Raw genomic sequence first — 19,425 nt, forward strand, 5'->3', positions numbered from 1 at the left:
AAAATTTTTAGTATATTAATATTCCATCAATAATAATTTTCTGAAATAAAGCTGTGGCTTTTCATCACAGTTGAGTACACACAGAACCCAGCTAATAGATATAAGCATTTCATAGTTTTCCTGGGTTAGAGCATAATCTTAAGAAAGGCACTTGATTTCCCTGGTTTTGAAAGATTAGCTCCTAAAAATAAAGTATAAGGATGTCATAGTGAAGAGATAAACCTTTGGGGGAAAAATAATGTTCTAAGCCGAACATCTTCAGCAGAATTTATTAAAATATTGGAAAGCACTACCATAAAACAGAGACCAAGAGTTAAGCAGAGATTCAAGTCCAGACAGTAACCTGCCTGTTTCCTTTCCTGTGGATATGTAACCATAACTAGAACTACTGCTGGCCCCATCAAGACCCTGCTTGCATGGTCTAAGTCAAACAGCATATGGTATTTTAATGTCATTTCTGAAAAAATAGCTGATTTACATGGCAAACATCATAGAACCTATGTAAAAGCATTCATTCTTACAGATTTTTACCATGGAAATACATATTTTTTGTCATGGAAATACATATCAGAAGATTGGGTTCTAATTCCTGTTCTGACCGTGGTGTGATAACGGTGAGTTCTTTCACCTGAATAAACCTATATTTCCTTATCTGAACACTGAGGGGATCAGGTTTGATTGCTGTTAAAATGCCCACAGGAGCCAGAAGCAGCCTGACTTTAAGATATACTGGGGGGCCTGTAGGGTACTGAAAACTGTGATAGCCTGCAAAGAGCATGTCTCCTACTGGGGGCAGTCAGCAACAGTGGATTGTCTCCAGGTGGGAATGCAGGCCCTGTGTTACCATATTGTCAGATTTTGGGGGAAAATACAGAAATTCAGGGTTTTGTGTCAAATATCCTGGTTTTAAATGTTGGCAACTAATCTAAAATAGGAAAAAAAAAAAAAAAAAGACCACCCCGAAGGCCAAACTAATCATACATGTGAATGGATTGGGTCCTATGGCCGCCATTTTGTGACCTCCAAACGGAAGCTTCCAGTCTCTCCCTGCCCTGTGGTCTCACTGGAGGATGGAGGAGGAGGGTCACCCTGGGGCCACAGGGCACTAACCCTCCGCACAACTCTAATTAATCTTTTTTTCACTTGGTTTCATTAACATATGAATACAGTAGGGAATCAGGGCAACCACAGTCAGTGGGATCGACGCACTTTTACAGAAAGACAGCATGTAAAATAAATACTCCGCATGAGTCGGGATCTTGACGAAATGGTAGAGCTGCAGTGTGGTCAACGAGGCCAGGGTGCAGAGCAGCCGGAAGCTCAGCCTATAGCCGTTTTCCCCTCTGCAGCTCCTAAGGAACATCTCCGAGTTGATTGCAAAGCCCAAGCCAAAGAGGACCCCAAGGTTTCTCACAAGTCCAGCAAAAGGCGTGGTGTCAATGTAGATCCAGTCAGGGTTGGCACACCACTTCTTGGCTACGGGCACAGACCACAGCAGGTCAATGTCAAGCAGTCTGAGAAGCAGGTAAAAGCCAAGTGCAAACAGGAAGAGGAAGAGGTTGGTCTTCAAGTATGTGCTCAGGCTGGCCGTTTGGATCCTTGGAGTGTGTTCAAAGGCCTCTGCCACAAGCAAGCCTGGGGATTGGAAAGAGACACTGAAGATAACTGTCTGCCTTTGAACCTCTCAGGAATTATTCCTCTCTGCATTAACGAATTTAGCCATAGTTTTCAATGATAAAGGGCTGTAGAAACCTAGGTTCTATCCATTTTCCAAAGCCTTTTTTTAAGGCAGTAACTAAAACCACACTTGCCCCATGTCTTTTCACCATCCACATTAGTGCAGGGGCATGGGTCAGGAGTCCAGGGCACTGAGTGACAACAACTTCATAGGCAGAGCACTGATCTAGGTGCTTGCAATTCATTTTTCAATTGCCACAGCCAATTAACGTAGAGAGCCTTCAAAAGGTACATGGGGCTGAACAGTGTAAACTCAGTCATGGTGAACGCTGCCTTGGAAATACAAAGCAGCTGCTGAATGAAGTCCACAGTCAGGTAATAATCACTGCAGGTGTTTCAGAGAGAATGGCATGGTGTGCAGGTTGGAAGGCCTTGTTAAGTCCCCCAAACCGAGACACAAGCACGCCGTCCTAAGTGGTGGTTTAAGACTTGGACTCAGCTCTAGCCACACTTCAGAGAAGCCCATCTCATGAAGAGGTAATGGGTTTATCCTACTGAGTGAGAATGTGCATTGTGTCCATGGAGAATTTGAGAGGTGTGTGGAACCCCTTAAGCTCCCAGGGTAGCATTAAGTATCAGTGGCTTGATAGGATTACCTGAGATTGGGGAACATTAGCAGAGAGAGTCAACATAAAACAAAGGACACTAAAGCATTCAATGACACAACTAAAGGTAAGTGATCATATTTACCACCAATTACTCCAAGAATAACTTGATGAGGAAAATGTGTTGCTATGAATACTCTGGAGATGCAGACACTGATTTGAATCAACCAAAAAAGACTCCAAAGAAATGACCAGGTGAGTCTACGATGGAAGAATAGATACAAGCATAAAAGGCAAAGAAATTGTATCATTCATAAAAATGCGGGGGGCGGGGGAAGTGACACCTGATGATCTCTCTCAGAGGAATCTTCTAGCTGTGATATAATATCATGATTCTAGAGTTTTTTCTTCCAAAAATTTTTTCTATTTACTCCATAGGATTTGAAAAGCTTTAACAGATGTTTCTACATTCATCAATGCATTAAACTTAACCAGTGCTATATCCTGAGATTTTTAATAAATGCTATAAAAGGAAGCCAACTTGGCATCCTGATAATTATTTTAATGAAGTAGGGGAGATTCAAGTTTGGGGGAATTATTAATGTCCACAACGATCAAGAACGAATTATATATATTTTTTGCTCCTTGTCATATGTGCTTCCTCTTTCCTCTCTCAGCCTCTCTTTGCTTGAAGAAAATTCACTGGAGAGGCAGCTGCCACGCTGATGAAAACACATGAGCATTCCATCAAGGGCAAGTTTTCACTGGGTTTAATTTCACAGACTCTCAAGAGTCCTGGCTCCTTGTTTTTTGACACATAGAAAATAAGGAACAGAAAAGTGACCTATGGGTTATATGTCTTGGATTAGAAGCAGCAGTGTGCAGAAAACTTATAAAAATATTTAAATCCAAGCAATGCTCATCATTTTAATAAAAAAAGAATTAGCAATAATGAGTTCTAGGAATCCTTGAGTGTTCTGAATGATTTGTTCCTGATAATTGGACCAAACTTTGATTGCTGAAAAATTAAGGAATAGAGAGAAACAAGACTTTCAAAGAGAAAGTAAGCAGGAGTTATCCATATGGAAGAAGAATCAATAAGGGTGTGGTAATGTTTAGGTAAGGTGTAGGCACTCAGTACATTTTGATGGCCGAAGGAAATGTTGCAGTTATAAGAATCAAAGAGGAGTCAAGAGAATTTCTTTTTAGAAGAAACAAATGATTTTCCAGGTTTGGGAATTGGAGGAGCAAATGAACTAACAGAGAAAAGGTGAGGCTTAGCTAGATTCCTACTTTGAAAAACTGTCTACGGATAGAAAATGCTAATTTCTTTAAATTACAACAACTCTCTACTGTTGTTGTTTGAGATAATGAATACTTTAAGGCATACAGGTCACAGTCTCATCAGGATAAACTTTAAAGATACCCAAATTCCTTTGGTTACTTGTTTTGTATATTACCCAATATTACTCTGAAAAGTAGAATATGAGATGGATCTTGGAAATTTTTTATTATGAATAACTTATATAATGGTGTACGTTTCAGTATTTTTTATGCAATTAACTGACAAATCTTATCTAAGGTGGCCTAATAATTTATGATTAAAGTGGTGCTCAGAATTGTTTTAATGATAAAGTATATCAGGAAAGAAAAGAAGGAAAAAGTCTAATTTCTACAAAAATTTTGAATAATCTTAAAGGTCTAGGCCTTTCGGAATGTTATTAATCTACTAACATTAAATCCACTAACATTCAAATTTAAGTTTGTCTCTAGAATGTTTTTAATTAAAAAGGTTGCGTAGTCTTTAAAGCTAGAATATATTTTATTGACTTCAAAATCATTGGCTGTTCAAAGAAGAAAGCATAATTATACGAAAGTAACGGATACATTCAAGGGGAATGATGCTTCTCAAAATGTCTAGTTAATCTTAAAGCAAGGGAATGTGCATGCAAAAATACATCATTATATAATTTTAGATGACCTATTTGTGAGCTACCAAAGTGATTATTGTATTATGGATTACATTGTATTATTGTATTATGGATTATTGTATTAATGTACCCAAAGGCACATTTAGAAAGTCATTAACCAATTAAACATATCCAACCCTATAATGTAATTGCTGTGAACTAATTAAGGTATTATCTTAAAGCAGAATCTTAATTTTCTATTCATTTTGCTATTTTGGATATGATAGAATTGAATAAGCACATTTCAATAACTAAAAATACACTAAGCTGAATTTTTCAAAAGACTTTCTGTGTTTGAAACTGTCATGTTCCAGGGCTACAGAGACTGGAGCAAAGCTGACCTGTGCAGAGTGGTGAATGACTTATCCATCCGACTGATGGTGTGGCCCAGGGCAGCTGTCACCATGACATACCAGACACATGATGAGCCCATTGCGTGGCCAGATGGACTTCCTGAAACAAGAAAGTGGCAATCCATTTGAAAGGTGGTTAATAGAGTATCACTATCAGAAATGGACAATAGAATAGCACATTAGCCATGAAAATTACAAACAACTCAGGAAAAAAAGCCACAGGGCACAGGCTCTATGTAATGTTTAGAAATAGGTAGAAATAAAGAAAACTGAGTCAAATTGAGCCTCAAAATACTATTTCAAAAATTTTCCCCAGGTTATTCAAGTTCATCAAAGTCCAGAAATCAAAATGTTCAAGGGTAAGTAAGAACTCAGGCTGCTGCATCAGAAAATCTGCCACATCCTTAGTCATTCTTCATATCTAATTGTTTTTAATTGATGAGAAAACTGAAGTACTTGGATTGGATCTTGAATCAGCTTATTTTCCTTGGGTTGAAAAGTCAAACATCTAAAGGCTATCATTGCTATGTCTGATTTACCAACTGACTGCTGGGTACCAACAGCTACCCCCATGCCTATCTTTTGGCTGGCCGCTGCAGAAGGAGTCTTTGTCATTAAAAGGATGAGGGAAGCTATAAAGGGGTATTAATCCTGGCAGAAGAAATCAGCAGACAGGTAGCCTTTCTATTCCCAGAATGCCTTTCCCATGTTGCTTGATCTTTTTTAAAAAATCACTTTACTTTGATGTCCTCCCTGAGTTTTTACCAAGGGGAGATTCATTCAAGTTAAACATCAGTCTCTCTCTCTTTTTTTTTTTTTTTCCGCGGTAGGCAGGCCTCTCACTGCTGTGGCCCCTCCCGTTGCGGAGCACAGGCTCCAGACGCGCAGGCTCAGCGGCCATGGCTCACGGGCCCAGCCGCTCCGCGGCATGTGGGATCCTCCCGGACCGGGGCACGAACCCGCGTCCCCTGCATCGGCAGGCGGACCCTCAACCACTGCGCCACCAGGAAAGCCCAACACCAGTCTCTTTGAAAAACACTAAGTTAAATAAAGACTAATCTATTTCTTATAGATCTGTTTCTTTCAAGTCTATTTCTTAAACAGGAATTTTCAGAGCCTTTTATATGCTTCATGACTTGTAAATCTTCAAGGAGTGAATGTAAAATGTATTATTTCTTTTCTTTTCTTTTCTTTTCTTTTTTTCAGAAAATGTCTCATAAGACAGAACACATGCTGGGAAGTTCTGGGGTAAACCAAAGTACCATTTCAATTGTCTGAAAGGCTATCCATCCATCCATCCATCCATCCATTCATCCATCCATCCATCCCACATTGCTTTCACAAAGATAAAATACACACCACCCTGACATGATGGAATGCACAGTCTATTGGAGGAGCCAGATATTAAAGAATTAACTATAATATAGTTTGGTAAGTACTATAACAGATGGATGTCTACTCTTATGAGAGCAAAAAATAAAGATATTCAGAAAACTTATTAGGAACTTACACATTGACTGTATTCAGGGTTAGTCTCAGGATGTCAAATGCCAAGAATTTTAGTCTATGTAACAAATTGTGGTGAGGTACAATATAACACAGTCTTAGAAATTAAAACAACGTGTAGTTTACCTTTATATATATATATATTTAAAAACCTTTTTAAAAATCTTAAACTCAACTCCCATAGTAAAGATTTTACACTCATACAAATCTTATAATAAAAAAGAAAATGGATCAAGAAGTCTACTTATATACTGTATACACAAGAGAAAAAAGAAATTTAAAAGAAATAATTATAAGCTTAGAGAGAATTTCTATAGGCAATAGTAATACCAGGAAGTCCTTATCTTTCTTACGGAAACTGTGTCCATTGTCCCCTCATTCATGTGATTCTCAGAAGATCTATAATAACTTTGAAAATTGCAGAGCAGCAGATAAAGCTACATTTCTAGAATTTTAATATAGTTTTGGGGTAATTTGTTCTAGCTAATTGTTTTTTGTTTGTTTCAGTATCAAACCATGACATTTTTCTAAAAAACACCAACTATAAAATCATGTGGGGCTTCCCTGGTGGCGCAGTGGTTGAGAGTCCGCCTGCCGATGCAGGGGACACGGGTTCATGCCCCAGTCCGGGAGGATCCCACATGCCGCGGAGCGGCTGGGCCAGTGAGCCATGGCCACTGAGCCTGCGCGTCCGGAGCCTGTGCTCCGCAACGGGAGAGGCCACAACAGTGAGAGGCCCGCGTACACCAAAAAAAAAAAAAAAAAAAAAAAAAAAAATCATTTGGGGAATATTCTCTTAATTAACCCTTTTACAAATAAAAAAAATGAAAATTTCTTACTCATAAAACTTTTGTCCTTTTCATTAGCAATTTTTGTTTATGGACTTTTAGCATCCTCATGCATGACATTTTCTTTAGTACGCTTTATGATATCGTCCAGTTATTAGCTGATAATCATGCACAATGGCTCTCTATTGTAATATCTTTAGTTAACCTGCGGCTGCTATAATTGCTTACCTGGACCTGTTTCACACGTAGTGGGGAACTGTTCAAGGCATGGACTTGAGTGATTTGGGTAAATCTGAGTTTCTTGGACCCACCAGTAAGGCCGATGACCAAATAATATCCTGTATTTAAAGAAATATAAATATGCATATATATTTAAATATACAACTATTACTTAATTGGAGACCAACGATTCTCTCCTATAAAAATGAGTCAAGCAGAACATTGATGGGGAAAACTCGTGATTAAAAGACTTTGAAAGAACTTGCTTTCTGGCCTGTGTCTCAATACAGAGGATGACAGTCATTTGGAGTTTGGGCATCCTAGGTTCCAATAAAAACAGGGACATTTTTCCTTGCAGGGGAAGTCCTTGGGTGCTTAGGATACTTAGACTGGAAATTTCAGAGTGGTTCCTGGAATTATCCATCTGTTCATTACGATGCTGCTCGTTTAACTCACTTCTTGGTTAATCACATCATATACGTAACAGTCTTTCGGAATTTTCTTCTAAGTCAGATCAAGTATACATTTCTATGCCTTTATGTAAGTTCTATTTAGGAATAGGTGTTTCAAGTTAACTGGTATGTTTGAAAGATTTTCCAGGTAAAACTATACACATCTGAAATGTGATCATTAAGACCAAGCTACAAATTTAAGAATAAGCTTTAGGAAAAATGAAACAAAACAGAAGGCTTACCATTTAAAAATAAGATTGAACCAATCCCCAACGACTGCTACCCATATCATCTTGGTTCCAACTGCCTGATTAAGTTGAAACCAAAGTGGAAAATAAATAGAAAAGATATTCCGGGGATCTCCAACATTGGACATAAAATTTAGAAAGCTGTAGTAAGCTCGGTAGTCCTTCTGCAAATGCTGAATAATGAGCACTCCGTTCCTATGAAGGAAATCCATCTTGAAAGAGAGGCAATTCTACACATAGAGCAAGTGGAGCCGAAGTTCTCTGAGTCCCACTGTTTTTATATGGTACCTTCATGGCGTGTCCAGCCATTACTGCAACATGTGATACCGACCATCTGTGGAGAGGGCATGTCTGCCCTCCTCTACTGAGAAGCTCATCTGTTTATGATTTTAACTGGTGCCAAAGAGGTGAAGTACATGCTGATCTGTGACAAGTAGAGGAGAAATTTGGGTAGAGACACAATGCATTTCTTATGCAATCTCTCTTTTGTGTGAACAGTTGGATCATGTTTGCTTGAAATTTTTTGCACAGCTCATTTCCTTCAAGGGCAGAGACATTAGCAATTTCTATGCTTGGCTAGAAGACTATGCAAATAATTACTGCATGTCAAATAGCCCTTAAAGCCATGCATTTTAATTTAAAATAGACTGTGGCTCTTTGACTATTTTATTGGGTCTTTCAGGAAAATGGATGAGTAAATATCTGGGCATGAAAAATTTATATGATACGACAGATTGTTTTCTGATTGCAGACTTTTAAATAAAAAATATTTTGAGATTTCTTTAGCAAAGAGAATAATATGATGGATATGGAACAGAGAAGGAAATACATGGAATATATGAAATCTGGAAGTAAATGTGTTTCTTTTTGACCATGAAGCCAGAAAGCAGAGCTAGAGATCACTGGGTAGTAGATCTCCTGGGTAGTGGAACCGTTAGGAATGAGGCATATTTTTATTGACTAGAAAATACACTTGAGAGCACGGGAGAGTTGCTCACGTGACAGATTTCAAAAGGCTTTTGACCAATCAGGAAAATGGTTTGCTGAAAACAGAGCGTGCATTACGAGTACCTGGGAAGCACCAAAACAAACACGTAGATTGGGAATAAACAGAAGGGCAGCTCAAGAGGAACTATGAATCCAAGTCAGAAATGAGATGCTGGATTTCAGAGAGCAAAGTTTTCTCTGCGAGGATGCCTGTGAAAGCTATCAAGCCCCACCAGGTGGCGGAAGGTGAAGGTAGGTAACCTGACTTATTTTACTATTCATAGTGTTGTCTTTGCTACTCCCAGCCACTTAGGCATCTTCTTCACAGGCTGTAAGTATCACTTTGAGCTTCTCTTGGAGCCCTGCCCCATCATTTAATGGCATCTTGCTACGGGGATCCGGTGTCTACAGGTACCTCCACAGGCTCTGTGGCTTCTCCTAGAGGAAATGTCTTGATTGACCATTAATCAAGGGGTCAATTTGGGGTGCTTCCAAACATCTCACGTCTTTGTCCTACCCCAGATAAATTAAATTTCTGGTGATGGGACCTAGGCATTGGCATTTTAAAAATACTTTCCAAATGATTGCAATGTGTAGTCAGGGTTAAGAATCACTGGGATAAAGCATTCATATATAACCTGTTCTCCTTTTGATCTTAAGCCCCTCTCTATGCCAAAAGTCAACCTGAAAGAAACTTCAGTGACATTTAATATGTCAGCTATTGGGTGTAACTGGATTTCCTGTCAAATTCGATTTTTGCACTAAGTGATTTATCTTGTTATCAAGGCTTCAGAGAATCTATCTCTAGAATTAAAGAATAAACCACCCTAATTTCCAGGAGAGGTGAAGCAATGGTGGCAGTTGAAATGCACTCCTCATAAAACAGGACGTAATGATGGCAACTTTGCTCACTGAGTTTCCTGGGCTGCTCACCTGGAAGGAGCTTAAAATACAGCCTGGTTTCTGTGGATGAGAACTCGGGTCTGATAGTCACTAAGTGGGATGGCAAATGGCACCAGGTCATTTTTCAGAAAGTGACTTTACAAGGCTTCCAGGAAGTGAATATTAATCTCTGTCCACAGTGAGAGCCTTACCAGTCTCCTTTATTATTCTTATTGCAGTGGGAGGAGAACCAGGGAGTAGTCAGCCAGCCCTGGCTCTCCCCACATTTCGCTCTTCCCTCAGGCAGCCCATGAATTACACTCACCCTCCTTCTGCCAGTAGTGTGCTAATCTGAATCCGAGTGATGTAAACGCTGGGATAAAATCAATTGTGCTGAAAACTCATTTGTGCTTTAGAATGTCTTGCATTTATGCTCTGCCAATTATTTACCTTTAAAAATACTCCATCTTATTATCCAATTTTAACTTCACAGAGGTCTAGTAATCCTCATTTTGGGGATGAGGAAATGAACAAGTAACCTGCCCCAGGTCATTTCTTTAGTGCAGGAGCCCTGTTTGGAGATGAAATTTTGTTTCCAGAGCAATGTTTCTTCTTAGTCTAAGCCTTGGCTGGGTTGCTCAAGGCCAACATTGGTGAGATTTTTAAACACCTGCAAAGTGAATAAAAGCTGATGCTATAACCAGCTTGTTTCAAATGCTTTCAACCACCCAGAACTCCAGTTTACCTGGATCATGACTGGTTGACACTGAAGCACATCTGGCCAGCTGCTTGATCACTAAGAACTTCACAGATACATTCACCACTTTGAATTGTTGGCTGGCTTATCCCATCATTTGACAGCAGGGACACAGTGGGGATTCAGTGGCTATTCTTACCTTCCCAGTCACTGACATCTTCCCTGAAGGAAATATCAAGTGGCATGAAGGTGGGCACCTCAGGGCTTGAAGGGGGCTCTGATTCCCATCCTCTACTGATGGCCCTGGGACCCAGCACACATTTTCTTCTCTGGGAACAGTCATGTATAGAAATAAATTAAAGCCACCCAAATGAGAGCAAACAGAGGTTATTTACTATTCTGCTCACTATAGCAAGAGTCAGCCACCATCTCATGCATCTGACACAAACTCAAAAATGGGCAGAGGAGTGGAAACACTTTATAGTGAAAAGAAGGAAGGCCTCAGGTATGTTCTGATGAGAGGTTGTTGGCATGGGCAAGCTAGAGAGGAGTTTACAAGAAACAGAGCATCTTAGGTGATTGGTTTGGGAAACATATTTTGTTTTCTCTGGTTGGTCCTGAGTTGAAGCCAGGGGCGAAAAATAGGGAAGCTAACAGTCACTGACCAAGTCCTGACCATTCTTGGCGTTTTGCTTCAGAGGCTGTGGTCAAAGTTCTGTTGTCATATTTGGTCCAGCCATTGTCCGTTTGTATGTTCAGTCTTTCACAAGACAAATTGAATAAGCATATGTCAGAAGTAGTTTATGTGGCATCCCACCAAGAAATGAGGGACTCCCATGTCTATCCTGTGGTTCTATAATTCTTATTATTCATTGAGTTAAAATGAAGACATACACTTCCTTGCCAAGGACAAATCAATTTATTCAAGTATATCACTACTCTGTGAGGCATTAGCCTTGACTAATCAGAGTCTGTGCTCCTGGCTTTTTTGTTTTTGCATATTCAGGTTCTATAATTTCCATAATCTCTTTAATGAACCATAAGGAAGGACATTGTTTTATTCTTTTTCTAAGAAGCGTTTGAGCTACATATTTCATCATATGCATTTTCTTCAGAAACATCCTTAAATCAAGGTGTGAATGATATCAATACATTGTGTCTTATAATTAAAAATTCAACTTCCTGCTCATTCAGTCCTTCAGAGTCTGTGGACTGTACGGAAGTTGGCTGCATATCAGCTTTTCATCTTAGGTGGATAATTTTAGAAGACTGTCGCCTGGGGACCATCTGGTTCTGTAGACTGTGGGATAATTAACCAAAGCAAAGCACCTTGATTTCTTTTGCCTTTTAACAGGATCTGCAAAATCGGTTTCTTCCCCATAGTTCATCATTTTTCGTCTTTTCACATCTTAGCTTATATGAACTTTCTCAGAGTTGCCTTCTCTGATCAGCTTCCTCACCATTCCTGTAATAGTGCTTTCTCTCCAACACTCTTTTCTTTTACGGATTGTATTAGTCTTCCAGGGCTAATATATGCAGTACCGGACTGGGTGTTTTGTTTTCATTTTTAATTAATTAATTTATTTTTGGCTGTGTTGGGTCTTCGTTGCTGCACGCAGGCTTTCTCTAGTTGTGGTGAGCGGGGGCTACTCTTCGTTGCGGTGCACAGGCTTCTCACTGCGGTGGCTTCTCTTGTTTCGGAGCATGGGCTCTAGGCACGTGGGCTTCAGTAGTTGTGGCACACGGGCTCAGTAGTTGTGGCTCGCGGGCTTAGTTGCTCTGCGGCATGCAGGATCTTCCCGGACAAGGGTCGAACCCGTGTCCCTTGTATTGGCAGGCAGATTCTTAACCACTGTGCCACCAGGGAAGTCCAGACTGGGTGGTTTAGATAACAGAAATTAGAGCCTACAAGTCTGAGATCAAGGTGTTGGCAGGGTTGATTTCTTCAGAGGCCTCCGTCCTTGGCTAGCAGGTGGCATCTTCTCCCTGTGTCCTCACATGGTCTTCCTTCTGTACAAATGTGTCCTAATCTCTTTTTATAAGGACAACAGTCGTACTGCATTAAGGCCCACCCTAATGACTTCGTTTTAACTTAATTACTTCTTTATATACCCTAACTCCAAATAGTCACATTCGGTAGTACTGTGGGTTAAGACTTCGACATATGAATTTGGGGGGGATGCAATTCAGCGCATAACAGGAATTTAATTACAATTTGTAATTGTATATTTGTCTTGAGCTTATGTGTTTAATCTCTCGCTCCTGCACCACAGTACAAGCTCCACAAAATAAAGGATCATGTTTGCTGTGTATACGAACCACCAGTACAGTCCCTAGCACAAGCCCATGCAGGGGCTGATTTCCCATGATGCTGGAGAATCTTGTGCGGGCCCCTGGCAGGGCAGGTTATTGCTGAGAGCTGCTGCAAGTTGTAATACTAATTTTATAGTCTTTTTCTTAAAGAGAGCACCCAATATTAGAGAAGCTTTAGATCCCACAAGATCTGGAACTAACCCTAGGCCTGTTATAGTTATTTAGTAAATGTTTTTTGAATGAATGGATTTATTAAGTCACAAAACTTGATATGACTGCTAACTTATACAGAGGCAGTTAATCTAAACTCGAATGCATTTTTCCACAGAGATGATGTTATAAGGTGTCCAGATCAGGAAAGCTCCTTTAAGGTAGAGAAAATTATGTAAAATGTTTATCTAAGAGAAGAGTAATATTTGTAAGCATCTGCTTATGTTTAAAGATAATAGAAGAATAAACAATTTTAAATGTTTTAAGGTTATCTATAAAGGAGAGAAGGGAATAGAGTATAGGGAATGGGAAAAACTAAATTTCTTCCAAGACACTTATTTTTTAGATTTGAATTAGAAGCCATGTAAATAGTTCACATAATTATAAAATTAAATTCAATTTTAAAAGCAATTCCTAAAAAATGTTAAAATGGAACACATGATGAAAAGGAGAACTGTGCTTACTTGACCCATTGTACCTGTAAACTCTTCACTTCCAGCTCTACAGTACTTATACGTGTTTATGATTTTGTTCCTGTGGGAACCCTGTTTTAAAGCATTTCCTTGGTCCTCCTCAGTTTGCCATCTGCCACCCGTTGCTTGGGGTGGAGATGCTCCCCAGAACTTTTCCTATGTGGGTCACAGCAGGAGGGAGATTCAGGAGGTTGGTTCTTTTTGGTACTAATAATCTTTGAGTGGATTTTTCCCACCAATAACAGAGCCTGCCTGATAAGCTGGGTCATTTCGAAGTAAAGGTTGGTAGAGTTCAAGGTTTCTCCCAGATCGATTGACCAAGTGATGGAGCAAAGCCATTTCTAAGCTCTGTAGATCAAGATCCAAAAATGGATAGTTTCCTCTTCCTCCTTTTCAGGTTGTCTTTCTCAAAGTGTGGTCTATGGACCACCTGCATGCAGATTACCAGGCGCAGTCCAGATCAGCTAATCAGACTCTTTGGGAACATGGTCCAGATATGTGCATTTTGGTAAGCTTCCTATGTGGTTCTTATGCGCATTAAATTTTAGAAGCTCCATCTTAATTCACCTCTCCCTTGATACAAGGCACCATACTCTTCCTGTGCATCCTATGTGTAGTTTACCCTTCTTTACAGAACTTTCTCACTTCTACCCTAAGGCATTTTCTCTCAATTACCTTATTTGGGGCCTATACTATCCCACTCTTTCCCGTGGATGTAGGCTTAGTGTGTTCTGGCATTCATCCTTTTATAATCTCATTTTCTTTCTTTTTTTATCTAAGGCCCATGGTAGACACCCCAAAAATCTTACCTATAATTAACATTAGTTTTTCTTATTTTGCAAAATAATGTGTATAAATGGAGTTGACTTCCAATTGTGAGATTCTTGATCAGAGAAGAGTAGAAGTAGGGCAAAGTGATAAAATTTCAGTCTTCCACTCAATTCTTCTGTTGCTTCTCCTTTGCACTGTGACACCTCTGCCTCTTCCTCCCTCTCTCCCTTTTCTCTCTCCTTCTTCCTCTCTCTCTCTCCTTGCCTCTGTCCCACCCTCACACTAAATACTTATTGAGCTCACTCTTTGAATCGGTCACAAACGTCAACCTTCTCCTATAGCCTGAGAGCAAAGACAACTCGAAGGGAGCAGACCCAAATCCGTACTGTTCACCGTTGTATCTCGGAATCAAGCCGGGTGTGCTCCACATAATGAGGGGCTTCAGAAAATTGTACAGCCAACCACCATGCCCTTTAGGATCAACACCTTTTCTTCCTGCTGTGGTAGAACTCTGCATTTAACATGTTCTGTTCATGTTTTGTATGATGACTAGAACTCTGCTAGTCAACTGACATGTGCCAGTAACAGCATGTCTGAACAAAAGAAATCTTTAGGAGTGTGTGCTTTGGGGTCTAATATTAGCCAAATCTGGTCAGTAGGCTAGGAGTCCCTTACCTGAATTTGATTTATTTAGAAGTCGTTGAACTTCTTGAAATCATATGCAAAATATCAGTGCATGTGCACATTTCTTTGAAGAAGGCCATAGCTTTCACAAGATTCTCAACGGCATCCCTGACTCAGACAAGTTAAGTAGAACATAAGGTTCACTGGGATCCCATCCACTCACTGTCCGTGGTGCTTTTGCCCAGGATTCCTTCATTTCCTCAGTCTCTTCAGAAATATCTTCAGTCCTCCAGTCTCCTCAGCACAATTTGTTTGTCTTAATGCCTTTTTTCCTCTTAACAGCTAGATTAAAAAAAATCTTTTGTTTGGGGGGCAGAGATAAATTAGGATCTTGGGATTAACATATACACACTACTATATATAAAATAGGTAAACAACAAGGACCTACTGTATAGCACCGGGAACTATGCTCAATAGCTTATAATAACCTATAATGGAAAAGAAGCTGAAAAAGAACATAGCACTGTGCTGTACACTTGATACTAACACAACATTTTAAATTAACTATATTTCAATTAAAAAAAAATCTTTTAACCCGATAGCCAGTCTCAAAACCCTGTACTTGTTGCCTTATTTTTAGTTAATTCCAGTAGCCGAATGATTCCAGTTCTTCCCAGAACATTCTTATTCTGATTCATTTAGATTTTCCTGAGGTTTTGATTTTCAGTAAATCTTGCCTGTTTTACTTAGATTGCAACCTGTAGGGCAGAGGCTAGAATTTCTTCGATATGCTTTGCCATGCCAAATATTATATAACCACAAGATATATTCTTATAACATGAACCATTCATCTATGAGTTATAGCACTCACTGCAATTCAACATCATTCAGAGATATTTGATTTTAGCTTGTGTCACTGGTGCAGTGGCAATAAACAATAATTTCTTTTGGAGGCGTTGACCTTTAATGTCTCTGTGCATGGTCGTTATCCTTTTACCACAAGCTTATCTGCCTTCTGCCAAATAAATTGTATTTAAGATCTCTCCAGTGTCACCTTGCAATGTAAAATGGATTTATTTCAGACCGAGTTTATACCCTAGTGACTTTCAGAAAATAATTACCTCCACTCTGGCTAGCATCCCAGGAATACTGGCATTCCATAATGACACTATTATAAGTGACCCAGCTACAGCTGTTCCAGGTACCCCCTCCATGAGTCTCATTATGCATTCTTCCCTAGAAATGATCATGAACTATACATTTATAAACTTTTTCCTGGATCACCAAAGGACCCAGTGGAGTTACCCTTGGACAATACTATTCATTTTCTTCACAGTAGGGTTAAGATACTTTATAGCTGGGTTCATATTTTGTAGATGGTCTAAAGAATTCCTACTGTGGGCTTCCCTGGTGGCGCAGTGGTTGAGAGTCTGCCTGCCGATGCAGGGGACACGGGTTCGTGCCCCAGTCTGGGAAGATCTCACATGCCGCGGAGCGGCTGGGCCAGTGAGCCATGGCCGCTGAGCCTGCGCGTCCGGAGCCTGTGCTCTGCAACGGGAGAGGCCACAACAGTGAGAGGCCCGCGTACCGCAAAAAAAAAAAAAAAATAGAATTCCTACTATGTGTATTCTCAAACTTCAGTGTGCATTAGAATTACCTGGATAACTTGCTAAATCACTAATTACTGGGACCCACACCCAGGGTTTTCAATTCAGTGGGAATGGAGATCAGTCTGAGAAGTTGCATTTCCAACAAATTCCTAGATGAGGGTGATATTGTTGGGTGCATGCAGAACATCACTTTTGAGCAGCACTAGTGGTGCAAGACATAATTCTTACCTGTACTGGTCAGGACAGGGCTAACTCATACCTCAAGGAGCTTGTCTCGCAGGGAAGATATTTATGTAAATGACATACTGCTGTCTCCATAGGGGGTAACAGATAGAGTAAGTGGACAAGAGGAAAAGCAGATTTAACTTTCAGCTTATGAGATCAAGGCAGCCTTTGTGGAGGAGGTGGCAAGTGACTGAGCCTCGACTGATGGGTAGAATTTAGAAATGCAAGACAGCAGGATGAAATGGAGAAATGCATTCCATTTGAAATATATTGCATTAAAAACTGTAAAAAAAAATCCCCTTTTTTGATATTTACGAGGCAATTCAAAATTTGAAATTGTTAAAATTTTCAATTGTCTCATAGGTGTCAAAATTGTTTTTTTTAAACAGATTTTTAATGCAATATGCTAATCAATTAATGTTAATGTTTTTAGTGTTCTAATGGTGTTGTGGTTATGTCAAAACGAGTCCCTAACTTTTAGAAAGTCATACTGAGATATTTGTGGGTGATATGACGTGCTGTCTGGGAAAGTGGATGGGGTCTGGATAGAGCAGTGTTGGCCAGTGGTTGATGATAGCTGGGGCCTTGTGACGAGTACATGAGAGATTCATTATACTATTTTATTCACTTTTGTGTATGTTAGAAATTCTTCATAATAAAATTTTTCAAAAACAGAAATTATATGAGCAAAATTAACCTAAAGAAGTGCAGGGCTCATTGTTTATTTCTATCAGAATATAAAGTAAACAATTGAACAATAAGGGTAAAATGGTAACTTGAGACCAAGTCAATCAATGATTTGACTTGAATGCCGCTAAGGAATATGGATTTTTAAAGATATTTTTAAGATAATGAAGGAACACTGAAAGCGTTTTGAACAGGGAAATAATATGAAAAAAGTGCACTTTGAGAATATTATTGTGGCAATGGTAGGCAAAACTGATTGGGAGGGCAAGAGTCTGAAGGTAAGGACCAGGTAGTAAGGGCCTGAATAGAGATCTAGAGAATAGAAAAAAGGGAAGGTGGGGGTGGTGGAATATAGGTGAATCTGTAGGTGTTGGCAACCAGTTAACTATAAAGAAGTCATGGAAGATACCAAGATTCTGAACTGGAGGACTGGGAGAACTCCAGTGCCATTAAAAGAAAGGGAATATTGTGGGCTTCCCTGGTGGTGCAGTGGTTAAGAATCCACCGGCCAATGCAGGGGACACGGGTTCGACCCCTGGTCCGGGAAGATCCCACATGCCGCAGAGCAACTAAGCCCGTGAGCCACAACTACTGAAGCCCGAGTGTCTACAGCCTGTGCTCCGCAACAAGAGAAGCCACTGCAATGAGAAGCCCGCGCACCACAACCAAGAGTAGCCCCTGCTCGCCGCAACTAGAGAAAGCCTGCGCACAGCAACGAAGAACCAACGCAGCCAAAGATAAAATAAATAAATTTTTTAAAAAGGGCATATTTACCAAGAAAATGATAAAGTTTGTTTTTCAAATGTTACTAGTGAGGAATCTTTGTGATATGACCAGAAGATAGCTAGAAATCTGTGACTGGAATGCAGAAAAGTGGGCAAAACAAGCTGAATCTGAGAGACAACTATATGAGATGGGATGAGATTGCCCTGGGAAATAAGTTGGTGGGAAACGAGGGTCAAGGACTTTGGGAAGCATCTAAATTTAGGGATTAGGGAAGAGAAGAGGAACCAGAGAAGGGACTAGTAGAGAGGTAGAAGGTATAAAACTTCACATTCGTGTAGGTACTTTAGCTTAGTGGCATCAACTATTCTGCCCATAACAATTAGACCAAAATTAAATTACGAGAAATAAAAACTGAATATTCTTTGTACACGCATGTTCATAGCAGCGTTATTCTAAATAACCAAAAGGTGGGAACAACCCAAATGTCCATCAATGGATGAATGGAGAAACAAAATGTATATGCATATGTATTAGTCAGGGTGCTACAGAGAAACAGAACCAAGAGGATGTGTATACATGTGTAATAAGGAATTTGCTTCTGTGAGGATCTTTTGGATGTTTCTGCCCACTCATACTAGAAGTCAACCTAACAAAAATAGTCCACTAAAGAGGGCAAAAAAATGTCAGGTACAAGATGTTCACCTTAGTCTAAGAGACGTAGTTGCAGCCTGTGTCAGTCTTGATTATCTCAAAGCCTTGCTAATGAGCAGTTTTTCCATTTTGCTCACGGATCAGTCATGCGCATCCAGATTCCATCAAAAATACATTAGAGAGATGGTGCAAGCATTATTCTAATCTGAAGAAATAAGTTATTATCTTGAACTAGTAAATGGCCTAAAGAAATTGCTGAAAATGTTTTTGATTATTGTTAAAAATTTAGTATTCATTATGCTGAAACTAAAATTGTATTTGTGAGACACTGGCAAATTATTAAATGGATAATGCTAAATAACCACACCTAACTGATTAATTAATTCAACTTGGATTGGGGTGGAAGGGTTGAATTCTGTATTTATCCAGACATAGCAGAATGCATGTTTCCTTAAAAGAAGAATTGTACAAGTAGTGTGATTGTCTTGTTTTGGGAGCTACATGCATCGCCTTAGCTAAAGTTAGTAATGAATTGCAACAATTTCTCTATTTCTTTGCTAACTTAGATTTTGTTCTATTTAAAGTCTTATTTATATGTGTTTTAATATGACAACCTATTGTATAGGAAGTAGGTAGTGTATAAATCATAAAAACAAGGAGGCATTTTGAGTACTTACCTTATAAGGACCTAGTCCAAGGTATTTGCATTTACTTTCTCTTTTAGTCTTCACATTGGGTATAGGAGGAAGAT

At 39.5% G+C, this 19,425-nt stretch overlaps 1 protein-coding gene across 1 annotated transcript; it reads right to left on the reverse strand.

Annotated features, from left to right (window-relative positions):
* Positions 1-1,123: 1,123 nt before the first annotated feature.
* On the reverse strand, positions 1,124-8,030 carry G6PC2 (glucose-6-phosphatase catalytic subunit 2). Its single transcript, XM_032636507.1, has 5 exons — positions 7,813-8,030; positions 7,128-7,237; positions 4,594-4,705; positions 2,428-2,543; positions 1,124-1,635 (listed from the first exon to the last, which is right to left on the reverse strand). Exons 1-5 carry the CDS (start codon positions 8,028-8,030, stop codon positions 1,124-1,126), a joined length of 1,068 nt encoding a protein of 355 aa, XP_032492398.1.
* Positions 8,031-19,425: the final 11,395 nt, after the last annotated feature.

This window comes from Phocoena sinus, chromosome 7, assembly GCF_008692025.1.
Source record: "Phocoena sinus isolate mPhoSin1 chromosome 7, mPhoSin1.pri, whole genome shotgun sequence".
In the NCBI taxonomy this organism is placed as follows: domain Eukaryota; kingdom Metazoa; phylum Chordata; class Mammalia; order Artiodactyla; family Phocoenidae; genus Phocoena; species Phocoena sinus.